This window comes from Mastacembelus armatus, chromosome 24 (assembly GCF_900324485.2).
Source record: "Mastacembelus armatus chromosome 24, fMasArm1.2, whole genome shotgun sequence".
In the NCBI taxonomy this organism is placed as follows: domain Eukaryota; kingdom Metazoa; phylum Chordata; class Actinopteri; order Synbranchiformes; family Mastacembelidae; genus Mastacembelus; species Mastacembelus armatus.
The window spans coordinates 16,157,581-16,183,956 of NC_046656.1; the positions used below are offsets into that span (position 1 = coordinate 16,157,581).

Consider the following 26,376-nt stretch of genomic DNA (forward strand, 5'->3'; position numbering starts at 1 on the left):
ATTGTCAGACTTTAGGCCACACATGTTCAGAATCAGTGTAAAATGTGCAAAAATCTATAAACAGCTGGAGCTATCCATCATTGATCCATCTTATCAATCATCTAAATTTAATTACACTTTAAAATAAGTTATGTTGCATAAAGGTGTCAGCTGACGAATCCAAGTGTTTCATGGGTATGTAAGAAAAAAAATCTGAAATGTTGAACTTTGCAAAGGAAATGTTGGTGTATAGGTAGAGACAAAAATGTGATTGTGTGACTGGAATTATATTTTATATTTCCTTTCATCGGTCTCTTAAGTTGGAGACGAGCTGGTTTCTTTCTGACGCAGACGTTCTTTCTGTTGGGAGAAAAATGTATTTTACTGGTGCAGAACATGGTTTTGAAACGACGCCTAACCAGTACTGTGAATTAGGATTTTAAAGTGCTAGACCTAATCGTGTTTCTTGTTGGAGGCAAGATACACAAGGAGAAACATCTGTATCACTATGAATCCCGTCTTACCAGACTATTGGGGTTGATCTTTCTTGTTTCCACCTTCTTTTCCCCCGTGATCCTTCTCACTGACAGCTGAGCCTCTTTTAGCCTAAAATAGAAGATGTCACACTTCATATATGCATTTAAAAAAAACCCAAAACTCTTTGTTGCTGCAGAGGACAAACTAAATAATGTAAAGGTAAACGATTAATATAAGATGTTTGGGCAAATCAACAAATAGCCTATACTTCATATACGTCCATAACATACATAACATTCACCAGCAGTAGAACTGTACAGCCTTAACTGTTAGTCCATCTGTCATTTGTCTCTCTCGATTTTCAGAAAACATGAATTCTGTATGTTTAAAAACTGGCACTCTTCCTGAAGCATAGTCATATTTTCCAACTATACTGATAAACTCAAGTGAGAGTTACTGAACCTAATGATGAGCGAAAGTTTTGGCTTATTTTTCAAATATCTGGATTATGACAACATTTGTAAGTTATCTCAGATATTATGTTGGAGTTTTGAAGTGAAATAAAACTTGAACCAATTGCGACATTTCAGAAACTGTTAATTCAAGACACATGCACAGATGTTACCTCTTTTTAGAGATGCTTTTGTTCTCCCTTTTCCACCTGGCCTTAAAGTCGGCACAGAACTCAAACCAGAGCACAAAGAAATGACCAGTGGTCACATCCTTCTCTCCTGTTCTGGGCTTCAGTCCAAAGTACAGGACCAGGTCCTGAAAACTGAGCAGCAAGTGTAAAAAAGAAAAGATTAAAAAAAAAAAAAAAAGAATCAAACAAGCTGCAGTTATTTTAGTTAAAATAATTTTCACTTACAGTTTTCAGAAAATGACAGTCACCAATTTAAAATATTAAAAATGTTAAAAGTCTGAACCACAGATGAACATTTTTTTTTTGTATAAAAACAGATGTTGGGACAACATCTGTACTTGGTCATGTCTGCTGTGTCTTGCTTTAACGTTGCTATTAAGGACTATCACAATATCACCATGGTTTAATTCTGTCACCTTTTCTGCACAGTCATCAACTGATAGGAGGTTCCAACATGTTCTTTTCGTGCTGCAAAGCAAATAGAGAACAGTTTAGTTTTAGTCAGACTCCCCTAAAAGACAGATAATACTTCAAACAGTCATCATTCCTGTGGAGAATCTGTTGGTATAACTACACATTGAGATCCTCTTATGCGATGACGGCCTTGTCAAATGGAGCCAGACAATCATTTGGTTACTTAAAAACATTAATTACACAGTCAGTTAGTCAACAAGCCATTAAGGCACAATATGAGGTTCACTACCTCATGTTTCCATGTGCTTGTAATCTTATGGAGTTTCAATTTAGTCTCCAGAAAAGTTTCCAAAATAATACATCCTGTAAGTTAACTTTCTTAAAGAAATACTAAAATATTAAAACATGACTTGCTGTGTCTTAAGAGGAATGATTCAGATTAACTTCATATATATTTCATAAAGATGTTAGACCAAATAAAATAAATAGGGTCTAACATGAAGCAGGCACTCATTGCTTGGGCTTTACACTTTTTTATTTTCATGTCCAGACACAGTGATGGTATTAAGAAGAAAACATGCATTTAGCAGTTGTGATGTATTTTAAGTGCTGGGAATTGGCAGCTCTTCTCCACCGCATGTGTTGTGAGTTATGGTGAGATATTAAAATCTTACAGCATAAAATTCCTGTTAGTTGAAAGAATATTTTTTGGAGTGAGAGTCCATGAGAAGGCCCAGTGCTTGTGTGATTCAGGCAGGAGCCAAATCTGCCTGATCCCTATCTGAGTGTCTAGCCTTTGCTCTGAATCCACCCTATCTCCATCCCACACACACTCACACACTCCGTGAAAAAGGCAAAGGGACATTCTTAGTTTCTGACTGCTAGAGACTACAAAATCATTTAGTGAGGGCAAAAAGCAGGAGAGTGGAAAGGTTCCTGAAGGTTGACTCTTCCATGCATATTACTGGGGAGTCTGCATCGAGCAAAAGTAAGCCAAAATAATACCCGCATATTCTTAAAAAGATTTTTAAATATCAAAATCCAAAATTATAAATTAAAGAGGCAAACAGAAATATATCTTGAATGTTGACTTACAGCTTCTGAGGTATTACAATTTGTATTTATACAAGAATTGTATTTTGCAAAAAAGTTTTAAATTATTTAATAGAAGCAAACTCTGGAGCCAGTAGTGTTTTTCATTGTTCATTTCAAGAAAACAAATGACCTTTTACTCAAGTGTCATTCTGTACACATGTGATGAGAAGTTTCACAAACCTGTTTCCTCAGAATATGAACGTACTAGAAGTTAAACTAAGCCACAGATGTACAACACATGAGTGTAACTACTCACCACTGAGAACAAAAGCCTCCATCTTGTCTTTAAAGGGCTGCAGGTGTTCTTCAGGAGAGTCACCGCAAACCTTTTGTACATCTTTCTCACAACCTGAAAGAAAGAAACATCACAGGGAGTCAGAAAAATAAACTAAACCTGAGGAGAAGATAAAGTGTAGCTGAGAAAGTAAAAGCCATAAATACTTTTATTTTGCTCTTTGATTTATGAAGTGCAATAATGTGAAGAAAATCTAAACAGTTAACATGAGCAGAAAGGACATGTACATGCAGCTTCATCAGGGTATGATATGATACTGGAGGGAGACAGCTGCTTTTAAAGCAGATAGTTGTTACCCAACATTAGTGAAAATACCTTCTGAAAAAAAACCCTGTCCTTGTGAGTTAAACTTTTTTTAAAGATGCAGACAAGATTTACTGGTGTGACTTCAATACCCAGAAATCATGTCACATTGCATTATTAAATTGCTTATTCCTACAACCTAAAAGACTTGGTCTTAATATGTGGTGAGGAGATTAGGTTACAGACACTGAGTCCAGCTTTCTGTGGTACAAATACATCCCTGTTTTTGGATTTCAGTCGAGAATTGAGATCTTTATTTCTCTATTTATCTTCCAATTTTCCTGCCTGTGATTATTACCAAACGTAGAATGGGACATTCCTTTTTCCTCTTCTGGGGTGACCTAGCACCACCTGTGCCCGAGCAGAAGGTTATCAGAGCAGCTTCCTCTTCAGATATCACTTATTGAGATTCATCCAGAGATGGCGACTGCTAACTCTGCTCCCTCACTCCCTCTCTCTTCTTCTGCCAGTCTGCGGCTCCACGTTGCTCTGCATCCAATCAGTGGATCAGAGGAGCCAGTCTGCAGAGCCAGTCATAATAGAGGCTGCAGTGGGAGCCAAGCCCCTGCCCCCTAACCCCAACGCTCGATCAACATCTTCCAGATAAGATTACAAAAGAATACTGTTTTCTTTCAGGATTTGTGTAAACTGTGCAGGCGACTATCTCTGTGCATTGTGTGTTGAGCCTTTTCTTTTGTCTGCCCTTTGCGCCTGATGAAAGTTTGCTTAGTTCAGACAGAAGAAGGCTTATAGACCTTCACATAAACAGAGCCAGCTGACGAGCAGTGTGGTGCTTTCAGATGTGAGAGTGAATTTCATAAACTGCACTGAAGCTGTGATTTGGTCTCATAGTGAGAGATAATTGCTTTATTAAAGGGATTTTATGGCTCAGTTTGCGATATATTTGGATAGGTCACCTCATAAATCAAAGCATTACTCCTCTCAGACTCCACAGTGACATAAATCAAGGAAACCAAACAGTGCAGTACATTAGAGTAAGCAAAAGGTCCGGAAACAAACACTACATCCTCACAACCCATATTAGACTGACTGAGCGTGTAAAGCACTACATTAAAATTTAAGTGCAACAAAGATATTACAATTCTTCCTGACTGAGAGGGACATGCATGTTGGGGACATGTATTATGGCTGTCCACCTAATAGTTGTCATAAACCAAAAATGATGATTGGTTGGTGGTGCTGGAGGAAAAGCCAGGGATTCATCAAAGTCCCTGAGATCCATCCCCTTAGGGACATAAATGTCTGTACAAAATATGAAGGCTAGTCATATAACAGTTGTTGAAATATTTAACTCTGAACTAAAGTGATGACCAAACTGACAGAGCAACATTTTAGCTCTGTTGTATGGGGGGGGGCAGAAATCTCAGAATCAAACATTAATTTGAGTGAACTGACCCTTTAAACCTTTTCCTCAAAGGTCAACACAGTTGACTTAAAAGAAACTCAACTCCCTTTAAGTATGTTGGGAAACATGTTGCACCAACCAAAAAGAAAACGCAGGGAGAGTGAAGAACGACAGAATCAGAGCTTCAAACCAGGCATGAGGGCAGTTCAAACAGGCAGAACAAAAGGAACCTGCAACGGGCGATGCAGATTGCACGGTGGTTTGGGTAGACGGAGAGATAAGACAAAGCTGTGTTGAGAGGTAAAGAAAGCTATCTGTGGCACATATCTGGGGGCCACACTGGAGCCCAGGTGATACTACCAAGCAGGTTAAGCATCCGTGCATTGCTGCAGAAGTCCATGCAGAGATACTATAGATACAGAAGGTCTGGAGATTACATAAGTGGGAAGCTATGGTCTCCCTGTGCTGGCGACAGGGCCACAAAGGCACAATGATATGAGATCTGATGGGCAGGAGGATTAGAAGCTGGATCTGAAAGGCGCCAGCCCAGTATCAGCAGCAAGACTCCTGCTAGTCTCTGAACACACGCACATAAAGTGCACAAGGCAGGCAAAAACACATGTATTCATAGTGATACAACAATGTTCTCACACACAATCATATACATGTCAGCATTGTCCTCAGCATGGTTCGCATGGTCTAACTGAGTGGCATGCTGAACAGAATATGGGCACACTGGGAGAAAAAAAGAGAACAGGGAAGTAGGATAAAAAAGACAAGAGGAAATCTTTTGTTCTGGGGCTTTTGCTAACTCAAGTTTGGTCACAGAAGCAGGCCTTTAGCCCTAAGTATAAACAGTTACTCAATGGCTGGGGCCAGCGATGGGAAACCAGGGTGGTGAATTGTGCAGGGTGGGGTTGGAGGAGGGTGTTTGAGGAAAAACGATGCCAGACTGGCCCGAGGTTTGGTTTGTGGGAACCTCTCGAGAGCAATGCAAAATCACAGCGATAGAGTTACACGGGCTGGCAGAGGTTTTCAAACAAAAACACAACAAAATGACCACAAGGCGGGACTGTTCATCCAGTCACATGGATGTTAAAGCTCACCGTCTGTCTGCTCGGAGTGGAGCTAATGTTTTTTGGAATGTGTGCAACCATCTAATATTACGAACCAAGAGCAGGCTCAGAGTATTGGTGTTCATTATTCTGAAGGGTTTTTGCAAGTCTTCAGGGACCAGGAGCTGGAACACATAAAGGCTGCAGTGGTTATGTCACGTACTTGACAGATCTCGTCCAAGCTGCCTCAGGTCTTGGTTGAGGTCATCAAACTTGACCTGTGCTGCCAGGAAGACATCTTGAGGGTCTGGAAGAGGGAACGTACTCTTGTCTGTACCAGCGTTCTGGTGGAAGCAAATCCCAATACAACAAAACATCACCGTTAAATCAGGAACTGAGAATTGCATCACTGGATCCAGAAAACACACCAAAAATCTAACAGCCAAAATAAGCCTGAAATTTATTTTGTGCTGCAACTTCCCTCTGTGGCCTCGATAAATACTTTACATTAAAGGAGTGTTTCACACTTTCTCCAAGGCTATCTTGACTTGAATTAAGATTGTTGAACCTAATAATGTAGAACCACTATTTTCAAAGTCAAGAATGAGATTTCACTCTCAATACCTTGTCCACATTGTGCAGGTAGTATGATACCACATAGTCCAACAGGTTGATTCGATTGTCCTGAAAAGAAACATCTGAATTAAAGTCTGAAGTATAATCCTACTTATAGACTAACAGTACCTCTATATAAAAACAACAGGGAGGAGGAAAGAAGGGCCACTAAATCACTTTTCCCACAGTGCCTATAAAAGTCTATTCTGCTGCATCATGTTCTTAGGCCTTACTGTGCTCTTGACATCCTTGAGTTTAGGGAGAATCTCCAGCCCAAATCCATCAGCCTGCCCTCTAGTCCTGTTGCCTCCATTCATGTAGTTCCCCAGGGCCAACACCAGTCCCATCACCTCCCTGACACCGTCACTCTCGAGCAGAACCTCAAAACCAAAAACACACTGCCTGTTTAATGACAGCTGATGTTTACTTTTATATTCCACATCTCTTATCTAACAATTATACTCCATTTAAAATGACTTGCTGGTGCATTTTCCTACCTTACAGACAGAAGAGACTGTGATGAGCTTGCGTTGGATGGAGGCAATCCCATCCATGAATGCTGACTGGAAGATGATGCAGTGAGCTCTTCCCGCAAAGTCTGGGATCTGAGACAGCTCATACAGGAACCTGAAGCCCAATCACATAAACAGTAAGCATACATTTGCCTATTAACTGATAACTGAGGTTAAACACAGTGGGTATTTGTCTATTCAGTGCACACACACACACACACACACACACACACACACACACACACACACATCCCAGGTGAGCTACTGACTGTTCGGGTTTGTCCAGCAGTTTAACTTTCTCTTCGTCTGACGTCTCATAGTGTTTCTTGATCCTCCCTAGCTCTTCTGGCTGTGCTCGCTGACACATTGACAATAAAACATTAATAAAGAGTTCATACTCAAGAATTACACTTGAAACCACAGTAAAGTGTTCAGCAATACCTACATTTTCATACAGTGCTTCAATGGTCTCCAAGTCCACCACAGAGGGATCCACTGTCAGTACAGCTGGAAGCAGAAAGGTAAAAACATACAAACCTAAATCTGAGACAAACACTGAATTGGGCACTAACAGGGTTTATGATTTATTTTACACAAATTTTACACAAATCACTTCTTTTAAATGAATCATAAATTCTTTAATGCTTTAATAAATAAAATAAATGGGGGATGTGCAGGAAACATCTTTTAGAAAGTTCAGGGAAATAACCAGAGCAATTTGAGGAAACCCAGCGAAAGATGAAAACAATAATATAAATAAGATGGCTGCACTGACTTTATAGATAATGTTGCCTTAGAAACAGCAAACACATGTAATTGAAGCAGTGCAGAATAGTATTGCTATGCAACTATGCTGAAGATCCTCAGACGACCCTGGCTGTGATTTATGGAACAGACAAATATGAAAAGTGAAGAGGCCAAACAGAGACGTGCTGATCTGCAGAGTAACATAAACACAGAGCAGCCATACACGTAGTCACTGGGTAAACACATGCTGCTGTTTGCTACAAAAACCTTGGCATTTGGGATGAGCCATGCAGATTGCCTCTCTGTAATTGTCTTGCTGACATTATGGCAGGTATTTCAGCCTTTAATCTAACTTAAATTCACCAGCAGCTCATACTGGGGAGGTTCAGTGTAATGCCAATTACAGTTATACAGCAGTGTTGTGCAGGGAGGCTGTACGTTCAGACTGGCTGCAGCTTCAGTGATTTACTAGCATCAATCACTTATAAAGAGTTTAATACAAAATGTGGGGGAGACCTGCCACAAATGTTAGCTGCTCAAGGACACAATGAGTCTTTATATAAAAAGATTCTGTAATATAATAATATATGGTCAAGTTTATTTTCACAGTCAGTCCTAATATCAGTGGCTAACAAGAACTACTTTTTCCTGGAGCCTTGCAGAATGACTAAAATGCACTATAGCTCACCTTGCTGTATATCTTTCATCTCCAGGTGAAGGCTTGATATGAGGATACCCACAGCCTGAGAGCGCTTACCATCCAACAGCTTAATGATCTAAAACACACACAGTTACCATAATCACCTAACCACTAGAAAGCATCAGTGGGTCATTAGTGGAAAGTCTTTTATGAAAAGACGAAACAAACATAACAAAGGTCACGCTAATGCATTGTAAGGAAAAAGGATTCTTCTACCTTTACACCTTACCGAGGAGAGACAGTAAAGAGCTGTATATGACGCACTCACATCTGAGCACATCATTGTATTTTATTTTATTTTATTTGATTTTCCTTCTCACTGTCTGTACTTTGATTGTTTAAGAGAATTTGTGTAAAGAAACTTATATCATCCTTAAAATTTTTTATTTATTTATTTATTTTCTTTGCCATTGAAAAAAAAAATAATAATTTTGCTTTGACCTGAATTTATGCTGGACTTTTGCCAAGTTATGGATCAAACATCTACAAACTCAGTGACACTGACCCCCTCTAGTGAACAAAAATCATATTGCAATCTCCTGCACTAGATGCTGTGACCTCATGCAGTACATGTAAATTTAGTAAGGCTGAAGTGTGTCTTGTTTGATGTTCTAGTTCATTTTGCATGTTTACCTTCCTGGATTTGGCTTTCTTCTCAAAAGCCTCTGACAGAGGCTTCCTCTTGGTCTGTGTGGTGGTTTTGGTGAAGAGGTCCTCGAACTCACTGGTATTTATTATATTTGGCTCCTCTAAAATGTTCCACAGTGTTTTGTTACTGTGGGAGAGAAAAATACAATGTTACCTCAGCATGTACTTTACTGATTTAAAAAACTATTTATTATTATTTGATTATTTTACAATTTATAGTTTTCTGCAGGTCTTATTTGCTTGCTGTCCATTTGCAGAATTGAAGTTTTTGCACACAAATTATTTTGTCATTTTCATTCTAGGTTGGTCTTTTTTAATAGTCATCAATATTTTAGACAGTTTCAAGCAAATGCCATCACTAGGGTAGGAAGGTCAAAAATATGATATTTGATTTGTCCTTAATTGCTGAGTGAACCTACTTGTTGTCCTGGACCTGGATTCTGGTCCAATAAAGAGGCTTCATGGGTCGGGAAGGCTCCACCACCAGTTTTCTGGGAGGTTTATCCAACATGAAACTGCCACCTGGAGGAGGAGGCGGTGGAGGAGCTAGGCCTGGCATGGACAGAGGAGGTGGGGGTGGAGGCGGTGGTGGAGGTTGGGGTGGTGGTAGTGGTGGAGGTGGAGGGCCGTTTGAACTGTGAACGGGGCTTGCAGGTGGTAAGGGACATGTTGCAGGCAGTGGAGGAGTGGTATGTGGTTGTTCTGACAGATGTAGGGAGACTCCAGCTGGAGGAGGTTTATGGAATTGAGGAGCAGTCGATGAGGAGGAAGATGTTGTATTGTCCCTCTGACTGGTCAGGCTGAGGCTGATAGATGTCAGGTCTAGCTTTTTGGGGGTCAACTTCTGCTGCTGAGGACTTTTGGCCCTCCCTGTCCCCTCTTCACCCTCTGGGGTCTTGACAAAGGTCTCTCTGTCCGTTTGGATGCAGACAGTGCGGAAAGTTTTGTTTATAAAGTCATCTCCAGTTGATACAGCGACATCTCTGAGTTCCCCTTGATGGTGTGTCCCACCTTGGGTGATTTTGGCCTGCAGCTCAGCCAGAGTCACCTCCAGACGGGCAACAGTGTCCTCATTCAACACCCTTAGTCTGGAGAGTTCCTGGCCATACTCCTCCTACAATAACATTAGCTAACCTTTAGTTCCACTTTGTGCCTTTTGTGTATTATCATTAGATCCAAATCATAAAAGCTAAACATCTGTTTTTCTGAATTTGAAATCTCTGGAAATTTTTTGAAAACTGAGGAAGTCCTATAACAGTAGAAATGTTTTTAAGGTATTTCCAAAATCCTCAAAATTAGGCCAAATTCTATTCCATCTTCTGCACAAATAAAACTAGAACTTTGGAATCAAAATGATGCTGTCCAAATATGCACCTACCAGCACCTCTAAAATTCATTAATTAACATAGGTCAAAATCCCCCCATTGAACCAAAGTGGGATGCTTCATATTAATGCAAAGACATTAATCTCACAAATAGAGTATTTTGCAGTATTTTGTTTCAGATTTCACTTTTCTCCTATATACTAACCTTTAAACTCTCCAGCTCCTCTTTGCAGTTTCTCTTCAGCTGCAGAAGAGCAGCCTGGTGCTCTGAGAGGAAACGGAGCAGAAAAACAATAAGAAACTTTAGAATAGCTTTGTGTTCTTTCTTCTACCACAACAGATGTTGATTATTACAACTGTGGTGCCCCAGAGAACTTTGTTTAGTGATGTGATTGGTTACAAGCCACAGACAAACAAATTACAACAACCGTGAAACACTTGAGAACTGTAACTAATTTCTCATAACAAATCAAATTCATGTTTTACCACTGCAAGAGCCTGAGGGCTGTTTGAGGATGTACTTTAGTTATTCAGAACAGTCTGGGGCAAAAACAGTACAAAACTTTACCATATGAGGGCAGTAGAGCCTCAAACATAGCAAAAACATACAGCCCTTGGCACAGAGATCTCAGTGGCCACTTCACATCTTCAGAAAAGTAAAATGGCAAACATTTTAAACAAATATTATTAAATGGGTAGTCAGTATATTGACTGTCACCTAGATAACTACAGGAAGCGTGTTTTCCAGAAGATAGGTGTGTACAAACACTGTCGAGCACAGTTTGTTCCTTGCTCAAACAACCTTATATAATCCTAGTGCTGAACACAAACATTTCACATGCACAGTGGGAGCATCTCATCTATTGAACCAAAGGAAACAGGAATGCCTTTATTATGTGAGTGACTTTGTATACTGCTCATTTCAGGTTGAAATATTAGGATGTAGGTGTAGATCTTTTAACTCATGTCTTGGACTCTGTTCGCAGACACATCCAATTCCAGAGATCTACAATACTCATGGAGCAGGTGGAGCCTTACAGACTGTGGACACACACAGGGTGGAGTTACATTTACTTTAGCAGTAAAGCTTAATATCAAATCCACCACCTGATATCACAGAGCAAACACTCCTCCTCTCTACTGCTTCCTGTCAAATTAACATCTGTCATGAATAGTCAGGCCACAGAGTTAGTTGTCATAGTGTTCAGTTATTTTTATCTTTCATAGGTTTGTTGCAGAAACTCAAACTGTACCTGCTTCTGTGTACTTCAGCCCAACCTTTTCCTCCTTGAGTGGTGGCCACACAGCTTGTAGACGACCAGGAGTTCGTTCTTCTCCCTCTCCTGGGGCCGATGCCTCTGCCTGAAAGAGAAGAGGTTTTTCATTTTAAAAACACAGCTTGTATGTTGTCAGATAGTTACATTACTCCCACATCTACTGTTCTACAATTAGTTTTCCCCTAGGGTCTGACTTGCTGTGTTAAAGACTACATCAGAAAGAAGAAATTACTGTGCAATGTTTTATTTTATCGCTAATATATATTTCCTGCTCCCTTTTGATAACACAGTGCATACTTTGCCATCAGATGAGTCTTTCTTCTCTGGCGTCTTATTGGACGTTTTCTCAAAAAGGGCTCTTAACATGACTTTTTCTGTTCTTATCTTCTGCCTCACTGCCTCCAGGTCCGCCTTCTCTGCTGGCTCCTTTTTCAAAGGCTTTGGGGTAAAAAACGCTTTAAATGCATCAAATGCTGCTTCTGCACTAGACACAGGAGGTTTTGTAGCTTCAACTAAAACTTCTGTATTCTCCTCTTTTTCAAGGTCTTCTTTCTCTGGACTCTCTTGACTTTCTTCAATCTCATTCTTCTCTCTGGTCTCCTGGTCTCCCTCACACTCTATCTCCTTCTCTTCTTTGTCTTCTCCTTTTTTTTCCCGGTTCAGGAACTGCGAGATTTGGTCCAGAAAGCTCCCCTGAACCTTAGAGTCTCCCTCCTTCTCAATGGAAAAAGCTCTTTTTAAAGCCTGAGATGAAGGTTTGATCTGGACCATGCTGTTGTTATCAGGTCTGGCCACCCCTTTCCTCAGGGCCCTCAGGCTGCTGAAGAGGCCTGAAAGCTGGATCTGCTTGTCGGTGGGGGAAACCGGGGAGAAGGTGGCTCTGGTAAAGGAGGATCCAGGTGGAGGGCTGGTGGCTTGGGGAGCAGAAGTCATGGGCATATTTGGTGAAGTGAAATTTGGGCTGGGAAGCTGTTGGTGTAGCTTATCAGAAAGATCCGGAAACGTATCTCTTTTCTCTTCTGCTTCTTCGTCGTCCCCCTCTACACCTTTATCCTCACCCTCATTTACAAAGCAGGAGGACAAATAGGTTTGCTCCTCAGCTTCCTTCAGTGTTGATTTAACCTCTTCTTCAACAGCTGGTCTTGTCCGAGTTACAGTTATCACTACATGTTTGGGTTTGGATGGACTCTTTTCTGCCGCCACCCCCACATCAGGACTAGAAGCATCCTGCAGGACACTCTTTGGTGTGACAGAATCAGAATCTGCATTTGTGCAGTCAGTTGAAACAGTTGAAACATGTTGACATTCTGGCTGTCCATACAAGGGACATTCATTCAGTGAGTCCTCTGAGGTGTGACAACCCTCTTTGTTGCAAACATTATTTTCATCTGGCACTTTATTCTGGTTGTGATTTGTGGCAAAGATCTGTTTCCCGGAGACATTTTGGTTGTTCACAGCTGTGCTTTGCCGCTGTGTTAGGTTAAAACGATTCCTCTCCTCCTCTGTTGCATCTGCTTCATTTCCTGTCTCTCTCACACTTACTTGTCCCAGAGAGTTAGAGGTCATCTTCAGTCCTTTATGAGGCTATTTAGCATATGATGAGGTGTCTTTACTGTGCTCCAGAGTGTCATCAAAACTCATACCACCATTTTTTTCTAGATTATCATTTTGCTCCTCTGAGAAAGTTGTAAAATATTTTAGGATGGCTCTTCGGGCTTACACGTGCCGTGAGTTCTGAGTTGCTCATAAAGAAAGTGGTGAAGAACAATAAGAGCAGGAAGTTCTTGAAAAGCCTTTCCCACACATTGTAATATGTTAGTCTATGCATGCACAAATTTATCTAACTGGTTCCAGTATCATGCAATTTCCTAATTATTGCAGTCGTCATCACTTCTGAAAATCCGACCTGTTTGGGCTCCAGTTTGTTGAAAAGGAAAAGATTTATCCTTTGAATGCTCCAGCAACTCCTTCATGTCTTACCAGAGAACTAACTTTCCAAACATAAAACTGGAAGCAGCAGTTAGTCACTCAGAGTAGCCAATGAAAGGAGAGAAATCCACAAAGGAATGGAAAATTGAGGGTTTCCAAGCCCTTCATGGCTCTGCTGGTTGGAGTGAGTCAGCTTAACCACAGTTAAAGTCAGATTCAGATCCCAGCTATGACATTCATCTTCTGCCTCCTTTTCTCTCTGGCTCTTCTATACCTGCTGTAGTGGTTTACCAAGCAGTATGCTGGACGTCGTCCTGCAGACTGTCACAGTGTAATTGAAAGCAGATGGTCTCTTCAGTCACTGTTTCTGACAACACCCTGACAGATCCGTGAGCTGTAAGGCAAAGGAGGCCAAGCAGAACAAATGGAAGGACGCCACACCCAGAGCTGCAGGAGGGTAAATAAGCCTGCCAGAGATCACTTGTTAATGTGACAGGGAGGTCTCTCAGCTCTCCTGCAGGTACTGAGCAGCACCAGGCTAATCTGAGCATCTTAGTAGGTCGCGCAGCTTTCATCAAAACTGACACACTGACATATTGTCTGATTGCAGGTTGTCATAAATAAAGATTTTTAGATTAATGAAAATGTTACTATCATGAGCCTTTGTATGTTTATATTATTTATATAAAGTAGTTTACCAAAATAAAGGCCCAAACTGCAGTCAAATTATGAAAACACTTAAACAAATAAAAATGAGAATGAATAAAAAATAGGCTGTAAATGATTTCATTAAAAAAGTAACCAGTATAAAAACTAAGTTAAAATGGGTCAGTACATTGGGCCTTTTCCCAATATTTGTTGTATATTCCTGCATAAACAAACTATCTTCCTTCTTTAGTGGTTTATGGTTGTGTTTCTTTGGTTCCACCTTTGTTTGCTGTTAAGCTAAGTAATCTTAGTCAGCAGGTAAGCGACAGATTCCATTAGTGATAACATTTTTACACTTTGTAACTTTCTCAATTATTGTACTCAGGCATGATTGCACCCTGCAATGGCATCTTGACTGGCCATAGTTAATCTTATGCATACTAATAAAGTGTTTTTATATTCCTGCGGAGGAACACTGTGCTATTATCTGCACTGCATTTGCAAATAAGAATGGATCCAGATAATCCCATGAAATAACATTTGAATCAGAGGCACACACCACGCCTGAACAAACGTGTCCTGTGTCCAGCAGCAGTGTGTTCAAAGTGTCGATAACATGCCATAATGCAACACAACTATAATAAACCTTTTCTCTAAATAAAGGTTATACAACATATGCTAATTTACAGCCTGATCTCCAATAATGTCAAGCCCGGCCAGTCAACTGAGCAGCAGACATCACTACCAATCTTTTGCTCTTCAAAAGTTTGTTCTATATTAAAGACCATACAAACTATTTTCTCAAACAGGGAAATGGTTTCACAAGAGTAATTCCATATTTAGAATATAAACAGTTAACGGCAGTTCATATTTTCTATTTCCCAGATGTTAACAAGTGGCTCCTGGGCACTGTAGATTTTAGCAAACATTACTCACACAGGAGTAAATCAGGCATTTGCTGGGAGCTTTGTTGCACATTTTGTTCAGTATTTCTGACAGCTGACTAATGGTTGTGGGATTTACATGTTGATGGCAGTGAAGGAACAACTGTTACTGTTTGTCTCACTAATGTAGTTTTAATAACATTTGGAAAATAATGCAGCACTAAGGCACCAAGGGAAGGCTTTGGCTTCACAGAAAATACCTGTTAATACAGTCAGTTCATTGACGGTTTTGTTGTTTTCACAAATATAAGAAAAAAGAATATTACCAGACTCACCTTCTGAGGGTGGAAATGGTGTCTCATGGTCAGGTGCATTTGTAGGACATGGTAAATATTTTAAAACTCCTAGTCTACATAGCTTCATGTCAAGCCTTTCTTTTTTTCCACTCACCCTAAAGTCTGGGGAAAGAGATGTAGGTGTGTCAGTGATATCATCTTCAGGTGCAGTGATGCGTAAGAAATCGATGTGTTTTGGTCTGGAGGGATGACAGAGCGATCTGCAGAAGGAGAGAGACTCTTCGACCTCCTGCTGCCAGATCTCCTCCTGCCTCTGCAGGGCCTCATCTGGGGATGGAAGAGAGAAAAATCACAGCAGAGCAAATTTATTATCACTAAGGCATCTGAGGCTGCAGGTTAAAGCTACAGTACAACTTTGTTCTGTTTTTTATCCATTTGAAATATGTTTGAAAACATGTTTTAATGTGCAGTGTATAGATACACTTTGCTTTCTTCTCTTTCTCAATCCAGTCCAGTAGGTGGTGGTAATGCAACTTTAAGTTCATTGCCAGCTGCCAGTAAAATCTACCTAAGAAGAAGAATAAGCCAGGTAGTAAGTGTACAGGCTGTACAGGCATGATACTTGACTGGGACATAGGAGTAGATGTAGAAATGAAAAGCTACTCTTAGAGATGAAAAGGTTTAGAGCTGACTGCAAATTAACCTGCTAACTGGACTGGGTATAAGGGCACCTCCTGAAACACACATCCAACACTACAGGAAGTTGCAGTGAATGTTTGTGTTGGTAAAAAAGGTAAGTGACTTAGGCAAAGTGCAGAACTCGTAGTGTGAACTCCTGATGCTTTGAAACTTTTAGGAACTCCACTATAACTTTAAAATGAAGTTCTGACTGAATGAAAATGTGTTTGACTTTATAATGAATGACTCACCAGCAGGTGCTGGAAACTAAAGGGTTTAAGAAAATTATTCCCAAACATGTAAATCCAAAGAGACTCATGTCCTAATATTGTACCATATAATCCACTTCATAGGGGAACATGTTACCGTAATGATGGTTTTATGAAATAAATTCCACAAAGGCTGAACACCTTCCATACACTGAGGCCAATATTGATACTAATGTTGATTTTCTTTATGTTTGATAATAATACTCAATGTACTGTATCTGCCTTGATGATTTCAGGCTCTATAATGTATCATAAGTATTAAAACATAAGTGGCTGTATATGCAACATGTCCATTGTGGTATTGGCTGTTTGCATTTATCTTCAAAGAAATCCAACATTGTTAATTCTCATCACAGGCCTCTGATAGTCTCCTCTGGATCATGTGAGCAAAAACACTCGGTGAAGGAAACCAGTCGTCTCAGGTCAGTGCCAGTCCAGGACCAAGAGGGTATCCACATCAGGTGCTCACTTTCACTTCACGCCTGAGCTAACACGCACCGACACAGACACAGTGGTATGCCAACCCAGCAAGGGGTCATTATTTACAGACTGCAACACATCCGTCAGGCCTGCTTCAGCAACTCTGCTGTTTTCATCAACACAGAGGAGCACTCTGCGCTTCCTCTCCTGTTCACTTCACTAACCAGCCATTAAAAGTCAATGTCATGCTGTTCTGCACACACTCTTCCCATCCTAGTACACAGTTGGAAAAGTCTGTAAGGTATTTAGTCCTTCCTAATTCACTATATACTGAATGACAGCGAAGCACATAATGAAACACAATACAGTATGATACAATCAGTCTTCATTCTGAGAACAGTTGATAAAACAGAAACCATCTATAAAACCGTACAGTTCCAGGGCACCCCCTGCTGATGTAGCAGATAGTCTAATGCAACCAAAAGCAGTGAGACTGAACTTTGTACCTCAGCTTCAGTAGCTGATTTTGTTGCTGATATTTTACTACTTTAATTTGATGATAAACAGCAATATTGAACTACTGTCCAGCTCTATCTGTCATAATACCATGATTAGGATTATTACCTGAAGAGAGCAGATAATCTTGGCAGACGTCTGTCTCACTGGCACACTCATATGTTTGTGTGTGATTCTGTTCATTCAGCCGCAGGTACGTCTGAGCCAAGTTCCCCCTCTGATCATTTTCTGTCCGTGCTGAGACCATGGTGGTCGTCCCACAGCTGCCAATCACCCAAGAGGCCAAACTGCTTTGACGTGTGTGTGTCCGCTCTGTGTGACTATCAGAGTCTTCTGCTTCATGCTGGTCAGTCTGGTCCAGGGGCGGATAACGCTGGCTGAGGCCAGGGCTGGATGGACTGAATGTGAACAGAGGTGAAAGGATGGGGGATATTCTTTCAATACTGCCAGATGCTCTTGGTGAAACATCCAGTACTGCAGATGAAGATGGCAAAGGTGCAGAGGAAGTTTCTCCACCAGCTGAAAGAAAGCAGGATGAAGAATCGTTTTGTGCCATGGAACAGTCAGAGGTGAAGAAGTAAGCATGTGATTGTGGATTCAGGGGGTTTCTTGTTGATCCCATGGGGTTCTGACCACAACATGATGTTATGGTCTCCGGGAAGGATTTGCCTTCTGTATTTGCTCTCTCCATCCTCAGTGCCTGGTGCAGACTCTGGCTCAGGGCTTCACCCAGAGCCTGAAGCTCTTCAACCAGCAGAGGATTGGCTTCACTCGACTCCATGTCCTTCTTTTCCAGTCTGGAATGCGTACTGAGTTCAGCCCTACATCTCAGTTGCAGGATTTGAACCTGATCCTCACCAACACATCCATCTGAGATAACATGAAGTTCATCTCCCTCTTTGCTGCCTTCTTTGATCCAGTCAGAACTGGGGAGACTCACCTGGTGTATGATCCCTTCCACTTCCTCAATTTTGCCCAATACTCGTTGTGCTGCAGTCCTCTCCTCAGACGTCCACTGAGAGGGCTTCTCCACACCTTCTGCTTCCTTTTCCTCATGATTGTGGCCTGCTGAACTTGTAATCTGGGTGTTTGCAGTATTCCTGGTACTGTCTTCAGTGTTTGCAGTTGGGTCACGACTACACTGAGTAATATATGTTGAGTATGTATCATTGTCGTATTCAGAGAGGTCAGCGTCTGAGTCGAAGGTATATTCTTCCTTCACAGATGAACCCTCTGTGTGACATAAAGGGACTTTTTTGCTGTAAGGAGTAATAAAATCTGCTGACGAGGCACCAGGGAGCTTCACTCTCAATGCTGACTGTAACTCCTGTGGACTTTTGCTCCTCCGTTCCAACAATGAAGCACTTCTCTCTTCTCTTCCTTTCCCCACAGCTCTCTTTCTCCTGGCTGCAGTGGTGCGGATCATCGGCCTGTTTTCCTCTGTGTCCCACAGCCCAAACACAGGAGAGCTCATTATCTCAGGCTCTGTCATCCTCCTCGCCTTTGGAGGTAACTTTGGAGTCCTAGATGTCATTTTTAAGTTATGCTGAAAGCTGCCTGTATAAACTTTCTTCCCTGCTCTGCTCCTTCTCATCCGGGGGATCAGGGTTCTGGGGGATTTTTGGAAAGTATCACTGCTCTCTGCATAACTATGAAAGTTTTCCTTGAGTTTCGTGCCCAGTTGGTTGCCCATGTTCATCAAAGCCTGGCACTGTGAACAAAACGGTAACAACTCTGTCAGCCAGCAGCTCTTACAGGAGTCATCCAATGCTTTGAGGGTTTCTGTAAAGTTGAATTTATCTTCTTGTCCTTGCTTCACTGTTTCGGGTGAACCCTCCTCCTTGCAGTTAGAGTTTAGTCTTGGTTGGAAGCTGAGAGGGGCTTTTGAGGGGAAAGATGGACCCCTGCAGGAGGAGAGGCAGGGACTCACACAGCTCCTCTCACTGATGGGCATGTAGAGGTGTAAAGTAGCGTGACCACCTTCCATGATGTTATTTCATTACTGTACTATAAATAAAGCAGCTGGTGGTCCTTGGATAGATTCTTTGTAGTGTTCAGGCCACAGAAATCACACCAGACAACCACAAGAATCCTGACACAGAAAAAAAATGTTTATTTCACTTGATATTTCAAGTTCATCACTCCAGCCAAACTAAACAAACTATCCTCAAATATAAGGTTTTATAAACTACTTGAAACCAGTCAAGGATTCAGAATTGTTTTTTTTTTACACATCTTATTGACAATGATTTTTAAAAAGGACAAAATATTCACATTATTATCTTTGCCATGTAAAAGTTGAATATCAGTAACACCTGTAATAATTATGCATTCACTTACTTGTAACAGGTGCTCCCCTCCATGCAGCAGCAGACCACTGTTCTGATCCACTCAGATAACAGAAGTCAACTCCCCGCCCACTGCAGTGACAGACAGGACATTCACCGATCATCGCTGAGAGTAGAAATTTGACTGATTCCTATTGGCTCACCGCTAATCGCCTGGGAACTGGCAGGTATAGAGGGAGGCACACAAACAAACAGACGGTAGGCCTAATAAGGATTAGGACTTATCACTATAATCTTGTTGCCATTCATCTAAGACTGAATACAAAGTGGGCATCACTGAATACTTGAATGGATGGATAACAATACAACATCTGAAATTATAGTGAAGTTGAAATGTAAAGTAGTGGAAGATGAACTAAGCTCCAACATCTATATCTCAGTTTGACTGAGATAAAAATGAAGAAATAATGTAGTTTGAGAGTAATGGATGTTTACGTGCAGGCTAATCTCTGTGTCAGCCTGCACTGTGTAAGTCACATCTGCACATGCACTGACCATGGGCTCTATATAGGTCATCTGTGCACCATGCTGAGCTGCACACAGCCAACTGACCCACTGTGCAGTTCTTACTGATCAGACACAGACAGACACACATTCATAGCTCAAAAGCAATGAAAAAGATTTATTACAGTTGATGTTATAATACTGAAAGTAATTATATCAAATTGGAAACTGAGGCAAAATGTATATGAAGAAAGTCTAAATTTGTAATAAACAGCATGGCACAGAGTTTCACTGGCTGATATTTTTAATTTTTTTTTAGTTTACAAAGTGTGATGCACAAGAGTGTCTGTATTTTCATAAATACCAGGCCTCAAGTTCACACATTTAGTTACCCTTGAAGTTCATTAAGTGACCACTAGATGTCAGCAATATCTTTAGCAGTATCCTGTCATGTAGTGTGCTGCTGGGTTTTCTATTGCATCTCCTGTTCAGTGAATGAAGCCAAATGAAGTGTACATATAGACACCTAACTAATGCTGATGGGACTTCACTCAAGAATAAAAATCATTTGAGCTAGATAATCTGCAGTGTCTGTGGTAATCTCTTTTTCACAGCCACAAACGATCAGTTTAAACATTTTATACCTGCGAGCTTTACTCAATCCTAATGCCAAGAGATTTGAATTGGAAAGTACAACCTACCAATGAATCTTCTTGTAATCTTTTCAATTCATTGATAATGAGAAACAATATATTTCACAGCTTGCTAACATAAATTGCAAATTATACAAACATATAAATCAGTGGAGTCATTGAGGAGGTAGGTGAGCTGATAGAGATTTGCTATAGTTGTGTTGCTCATCCAAAAAACGACAACTAAATTGGTGCAGCTGCAGCCTAACTAATGGCCTAATGTGACTTATCTATAGTGCAATGAAAACAAAGTCTATTCAAAATCTAAAATAACCTGAAAAGTCTCTGTGGATACACCACTTTCTCTCAAATGAATAAACAAGCAAGTTGGCAGGCAAGTACTCTGGATGAAGTAACACATACTCTGTACAAATATTGGAAGACAAATATGTAATAAACCTAGACATTATGTTTAAGAAGCAACAAGCCAGCAAGCGATCAACAAGCCAGAGTTTTCTAACACGAGCAAGTAAAAGTCGTTTTCCCATCCAAGATTATTATTATTATACATTATGAACTACATCATATCTGTCTGCAGACTGTTGACACTCTGTCAGGTGCACGGGCGGAGGAGGGTGGTGGGTTGAACCGTGGCTGCAAACAAAGAGGCAGAACCATTCATAACTTTACACTGAGCCTTACTGCTGCCATTGAAGTCCATCCCTTCAGATCACCATGCGTCACTGTCAGACTTCAGTCTTTAAAACCGCTGACTCAACTGGTAAAGGGGTTTTACAACAAACATTTTGAATTTATAGTATTTTAGCTTCTGACCATCATCGACCTTCATCAGCATCAGCTGCCGGCTTCATCATCATCAACATCCTCCTCATCACCGCCACTAGGAGCTCGTCCTCTGATGCCCCGGCTCCGTCCGTCCGCTGGTCCGCACTGCTGCTGGCGTCGGGGCGCGGAGAGGAGGGGGAGGAGAAAGGGTGGATGTGGGGGTAGATAGGTGGGAGAGGAGGGGGAGGAGAAGAAGGGGTTGGATGGGGTTTTGGGGGGGGGGGCTCGTCCGGGCTGCCCTATATGGCTGTGGATGAGCTCTATGCTAATAACGGCTTGAGAGGCACAGCATCGCGTTTCTGCCGGCAGTCAGTGGTGGCTTCCAGAGTCTGAGCAGGCTCCTTCACAGCCATGGCTGAGGGCGGAGAAGGGGAAGATGAGATCCAGTTCTTGAGAACTGTAAGTAAAGATAATTTCATCGGTGCGGGCTGTGCCGTTTCATAGCGTGAACTTCAGTTTCCATAGGCAGCCATCGGTCCAAGTTGGAAGTTCTGTTAAATGCATCGTCCGTGGTAAAATGTGGCTTTGCTCCTGTTTCAATGGTTTTTATTTCCAAGTTGCCGCAGGTTGCGCGCTGCATCGCGCGGCCGAGGCGCACCTGTCGACAGGACTCTCGATGTGAGGAATCTCAGAGACTTGGGTCTGCAGGTGCAAGGACACGTATGACTTAACATTGTCCTGCCTGCTCATAACATATGCCCCCGATCGTCTCCCACCCACTGTGGCTTTCAGATCTGGTTTTCTCGGGAACGCCTAGTGCACAAACATTTATTTTTCACATAAGCACTCACTGATATTCGTTACTTTTTATGGACGTATTCTCCTGGTCGGGGAGAAGAGTTTCAGCAAGTTGTGCTCACACGCAATAACCGCCCTCTGCTATTACTATTTTGGTTGTTTGACGCAGATCGCTTACGGTGTCCCTGCTCTTATGTGGATATGCACCGCAGTTATCCTTGTAAATGATATGGCAGCTTGTATGTTGGTGTGGTGGGAATCTCACCGGCGGTACATTGACCGCGCACGTATTCTCCTCTTGCATCACGCTTTGTGACCCAGGTGTTGCATGAAAAGCAATAAGACTCAGTTATGACTCAGGCAGCAGGCACAGTGGGGATGTCTACCTGCTTTTATGACACATGCTGCTGAATAAGACTTGTTTTTACCCTGAGATGCATTGGAGGAGATTTTTCTTGCTTTTAACTTTGCAAGTTCATTTATATTTGGAGAAGGAAAACTATGGAATTGTGGCCTTTGACTTGTCAAATGACTTTTAATTGATATATTGAAAACTTTGATCTTTCTTATAGCAGGGTGCTTGTTGTCTAGATAAGAAATTTAATAGGGTTTGGTATAACAGAGGTAGTAGGCCCAGCAGTGGGTTTACCATGCCTACAAATCACTGTTACCTTACATCACCATTCTGAAAACACTGCAGTGACTTTAAAAATACTAGATTTACAGATTTTCTTGAGGTAACCATTGGTTTCCATTTATTTCTGTAAATTATGAAAAATCCTCTTGCATGTAGGTAGAGCTTGTCTAATCCATGCTTACACACGTCGCATACACAAAGTTGCATTGAATTGAATTGCATTGCAGACCTAATCTCAACTGCAGTACCGCAGATAACATCAACAAACACCTGTTAACCCTAATTACACAACCAAAGTAAGTTTTGGGAGTCTGCTAATAGATCTGTATTTTGTACAGAAATAAATGGAACCCACTATCTGCATGGAACTGTAAACACACAGATACACACACACACACACACGAACTGTAGGAATACTCCAGTGATTTAGTTAAACACTTGCATAAGACACAAATTAAAAATCAAAAGAACATAGGCCAAGCCCCCCTGATTTTTATTTTTTTTAAATTAAAGAATAAGTTATGCGATGAAAAACCCCTGAGCCTACATTTCCCATAAAGCTTCTTTCATTAGATCCTTCCTGCATGGTGAACACTCACACCTTTTAAACTAAACACACCTGGCTTGTATATGCAAACTTACTAGTTTTAAGTGTAATTTAGTTAAATGACCTTCTACTTGTTGTGGTTTTATACTGACGTAAATTCCCACGTGTCCTAAGTCCCTCAGCTGAACAGTGAACAGTGTATCTCACTCCCATGGCTTAAAGATGTAGCTGCATGTGTATTACAGTATTGCTAATCCTAATACCTAATTCATCATTGGCTGGTTGCTACGGGTATGCAGGGCCCTGTATTTAACAGCTCATACTATTTGTGATGCCAGTGATATACTGACCCATGCCTCTCAGACTTTATGTCACAATGGCATCCTGGTTATCTGATGACAACAGCAGTTTGAGAAGGGGGGTCTTTCCCAGGGGTCCACAGAGCCTTGTTATCAGACTCCTCTCACAGGGAGCACTGTGTTAATTGAAATACAGCACATTACAGTATGTTGAACATTATGGAACAAGCCTGTAAGCAAGTGACATGAAAGGTAGAAGAAAATTGTTAGATTTTGTCAGCAACTGCATGGTTGTTGTTTCAGTTTAAGAAGGAAAATAGTTAGAGGACAAAATGTGGTGGACCTTCCCTGCAGTTGTGGGTTTTCGGATATTTAGGGAAAGATTTGTCAAAAAGAAGTTTTAGATGGTGAAAGTGCAAAGCATCCTGTTATTTCACACTGCCAGGTGGTGACAGAGGTCCAGATATTGTGATTCAGTTTCAGCACAGATGCGGTCTCGCCTTCTGTTGATGTGTAATGCTGGGAAAGCTGGCAGCAATGAGAGCTTCTCTGTCAAAGAAAACAGCAATGAAATGCAACCAAGAGGATGAAAGTGTTATGCCTCTGCTGCTCGGTGAAGACAGCAGCCCCTGCTGTAACTTTATAGTCCTGCACTGAAGCTTTCCTGCTGTTCTGATGTGGGAGATACAAGTTTAATTTTAACGCCAACACTCATTATCTCTGATTTAAAAAAAAAAAAAAAAAAAAAATGCTTAGTACATTTAACTTTCTGTGCTTGCTGAAAAAGAATGAGCTTTCTTGGACAGCCCATTAACTATAGAGATTTGATCCAGAATGAAAATGATAGGTTGTTGTGTGGTATCGCCGTCTTAACATAAAAATCAAGTTCAGGTTTATTGTCATTCGTTGATGCACATGAACAGAGGTGAACAAAATGGTATTTACGTCTGTACTGAGCAGACTCTCCTGGGTTAACCCCAAATAAAGAACCACTGCACAACTGTGGCCTGTATGACTCATGAGGTTGTAGAATCAAACACTGTTTAAAGTTTAATTCATGCAAGACTCACAAAAACTGAGCGCTTTCTTTCCCCCTTTTGCTAACTGCAGTATTATGGGAGTATTTAGTGATAATTGCAGCACCATCAGATAATGATGTGCAGCCACCTGTTTTATTTGTGAAATTGTAGCTTATTGATTGTGTTGCTTTTGGAAACAATGAAGTTATGCTAAGCAAAGAAAAAATATGAACTTGCCTTATGACACTAGAGTGCATCATCATAGCTGACTTCCTGATAACCATGTTTTCTTGTAAACCGTAGGATTTCTCTGTGGTTGAGATAAAACTAACGAGGCAAGCTTGTCTAAGGTGTGTTGGTGCTGTAGTATGTGATTTTATAGCTTCTTGAAAACTAAACACATATGAACAAAGGTGTAAAGAATGGATTACACAGTGTGTTTGTCTGCTCCTATAAGCTGCAGTCTGGCTAATTAGCACTTAGTTTACAGGCCAAGAGGTCGTGATATTCATTTGTGGGGTTACAGGTTGGATAAAAAAAACCCTAGTCATGACTAACACATCCACATTAGAAATTTTCACCAGTGAGTTGATGCCCTGAATGCTATCAGGGTTTAGGAGGGTCACTATACAAATATGTAGTCTGCTCTTGTTTACTTAAATTTTCCACCTTTATTACTGTAAACTGCATATGTCCTGTTGTCCAGGTGAGGTACTTCTTAAACCTTTAGCTGACAGGTGATCAAGACTTGCAGTCTGCCTGTAACTCCTCTGGGCTTATTTGGAGTTTATGTTGTTCTGGAAGCCTTCTGCATACCAAGGCGAGGATTCTGGGAGTTTAAATTTAGCCTTTTTAAAGACGATGCCACCACAGCACATACAGCTCCGCTCCTCTGGCACTAAAGCACACCAGGGACTGTGCTTCACCCGGGGAAGAACAAGACCAGTGGCACGTTAACACCATTTTTATATGGATAAAGTGGCACTTACATTTCAAACGCTTGATACCACCCAGCACTATACTGCTTAATATGTCAAAGTAGTGCACAGTGTCAGAGCTGTCAAGTGGAACAGAGCGAGTGTTGGAATAAATTGACAACACAAACAAATGTCATGGAGCTTAGTACATTTCCAGTGTGCTTGGATTAAACAGATGGGATTATTTATTTCAACTAATTATTTCCCACCAGTGTTGATTTTGAATAGGTCTTGAAGTTGGGGTGGTGTTATTGTTGATCACATGATCGGCATGGTAATGTGAAATTGGCTGGCTCGTAGAGATCATAATTTTTTTCATTTAATAGATATCAAAGGCCCCAACAACACTTAAAGTGAAATAGTTTTTAAAAAAAACCCAAGAAGCCTCTATATTTTATGATTATCATCTGGTAAATGTAGCCTCTTACAAGTTGTGTTCACATGCTACAAATTTGCAACAGCATTCCCTTGCAATTTGCTGTCAGTGCAGAAAGACTGTGACATTTATCCTGAGCTGTGCAATGGAAGGATGTGGATGGATGTGGATATGAACAGTATGTTGGATGTTAAAGACAAGGGTCTGTTTCTTTACCATCCTAAAAGTCTTAACTGACAGTTTTAAGATTTTACTTGCCAAAACGTAATAACTGCAGCCAGTGGTTAATATTATGCTAGTAAAAGCCATTGTAAAACTTGACATGTAAATCTTGTCTAATGCGAAGAGGTTGCTGTGGAAGTTACACTGTAATGAAAATGGCTTCTCCTGATTATAGGAAACTGAGCTCAGATAGGTGCCCA

The 26,376-nt window shown here is 41.0% G+C and overlaps 2 protein-coding genes across 11 annotated transcripts in view; one reads left to right on the plus strand and one right to left on the minus strand.

The window, feature by feature from the left end:
• Positions 1 to 20: 20 nt before the first annotated feature.
• On the minus strand, positions 21 to 22,197 carry fmn1 (formin 1). 2 transcript variants are annotated; one of them, XM_026319549.2, is made up of 20 exons: positions 21,350 to 22,197; positions 19,432 to 19,599; positions 17,200 to 19,183; positions 15,363 to 15,535; positions 11,428 to 11,536; positions 10,380 to 10,441; positions 9,269 to 9,963; positions 8,835 to 8,976; positions 8,190 to 8,277; positions 7,200 to 7,261; positions 7,024 to 7,112; positions 6,740 to 6,869; positions 6,476 to 6,622; positions 6,252 to 6,311; positions 5,851 to 5,971; positions 2,865 to 2,957; positions 1,516 to 1,567; positions 1,082 to 1,231; positions 504 to 585; positions 21 to 339 (listed from the first exon to the last, which is right to left on the minus strand). In XM_026319549.2, exons 3-20 carry the CDS (start codon positions 19,076 to 19,078, stop codon positions 295 to 297), a joined length of 4,179 nt encoding a protein of 1,392 aa, XP_026175334.1. In that variant the 5' UTR covers positions 19,079 to 19,183; positions 19,432 to 19,599; positions 21,350 to 22,197; the 3' UTR covers positions 21 to 294. The 2 variants fall into 2 exon arrangements, with proteins under 2 accessions (XP_026175334.1, XP_026175335.1); XM_026319550.1 differs by lacking the exons at positions 15,363 to 15,535; positions 17,200 to 19,183; positions 19,432 to 19,599; positions 21,350 to 22,197 and adding an exon at positions 11,749 to 13,742.
• Positions 21,644 to 26,376, plus strand: part of ryr3 (ryanodine receptor 3) — an 84,728-nt gene continuing 79,995 nt past the window's right edge. For all 9 annotated transcript variants that reach the window (XM_026319540.2, XM_026319543.2, XM_026319541.2 and 6 more), the window contains exon 1: positions 21,644 to 21,760. In XM_026319540.2, coding sequence (XP_026175325.1) covers positions 21,713 to 21,760 — 48 coding nt within the window. In that variant the 5' untranslated portion in view covers positions 21,644 to 21,712. The remainder of the gene's footprint in view (positions 21,761 to 26,376) is intronic.

Coding starts and splice junctions, on each gene's coding strand:
- fmn1 (XM_026319549.2), bottom strand. CDS start 19,078: ATGGAAGGTGGTCACGCTACTTTACACCTCTACATGCCCATCAGTGAG. Junction 9,964..10,379: donor AGGAGCTGGAGAGTTTAAAG/GTTAGTATATAG, acceptor ATGTTATTGTAG/GAGGAGTATGGCCAGGAACT. Junction 6,312..6,475: donor TCAAGGATGTCAAGAGCACA/GTAAGGCCTAAG, acceptor GTTTCTTTTCAG/GACAATCGAATCAACCTGTT.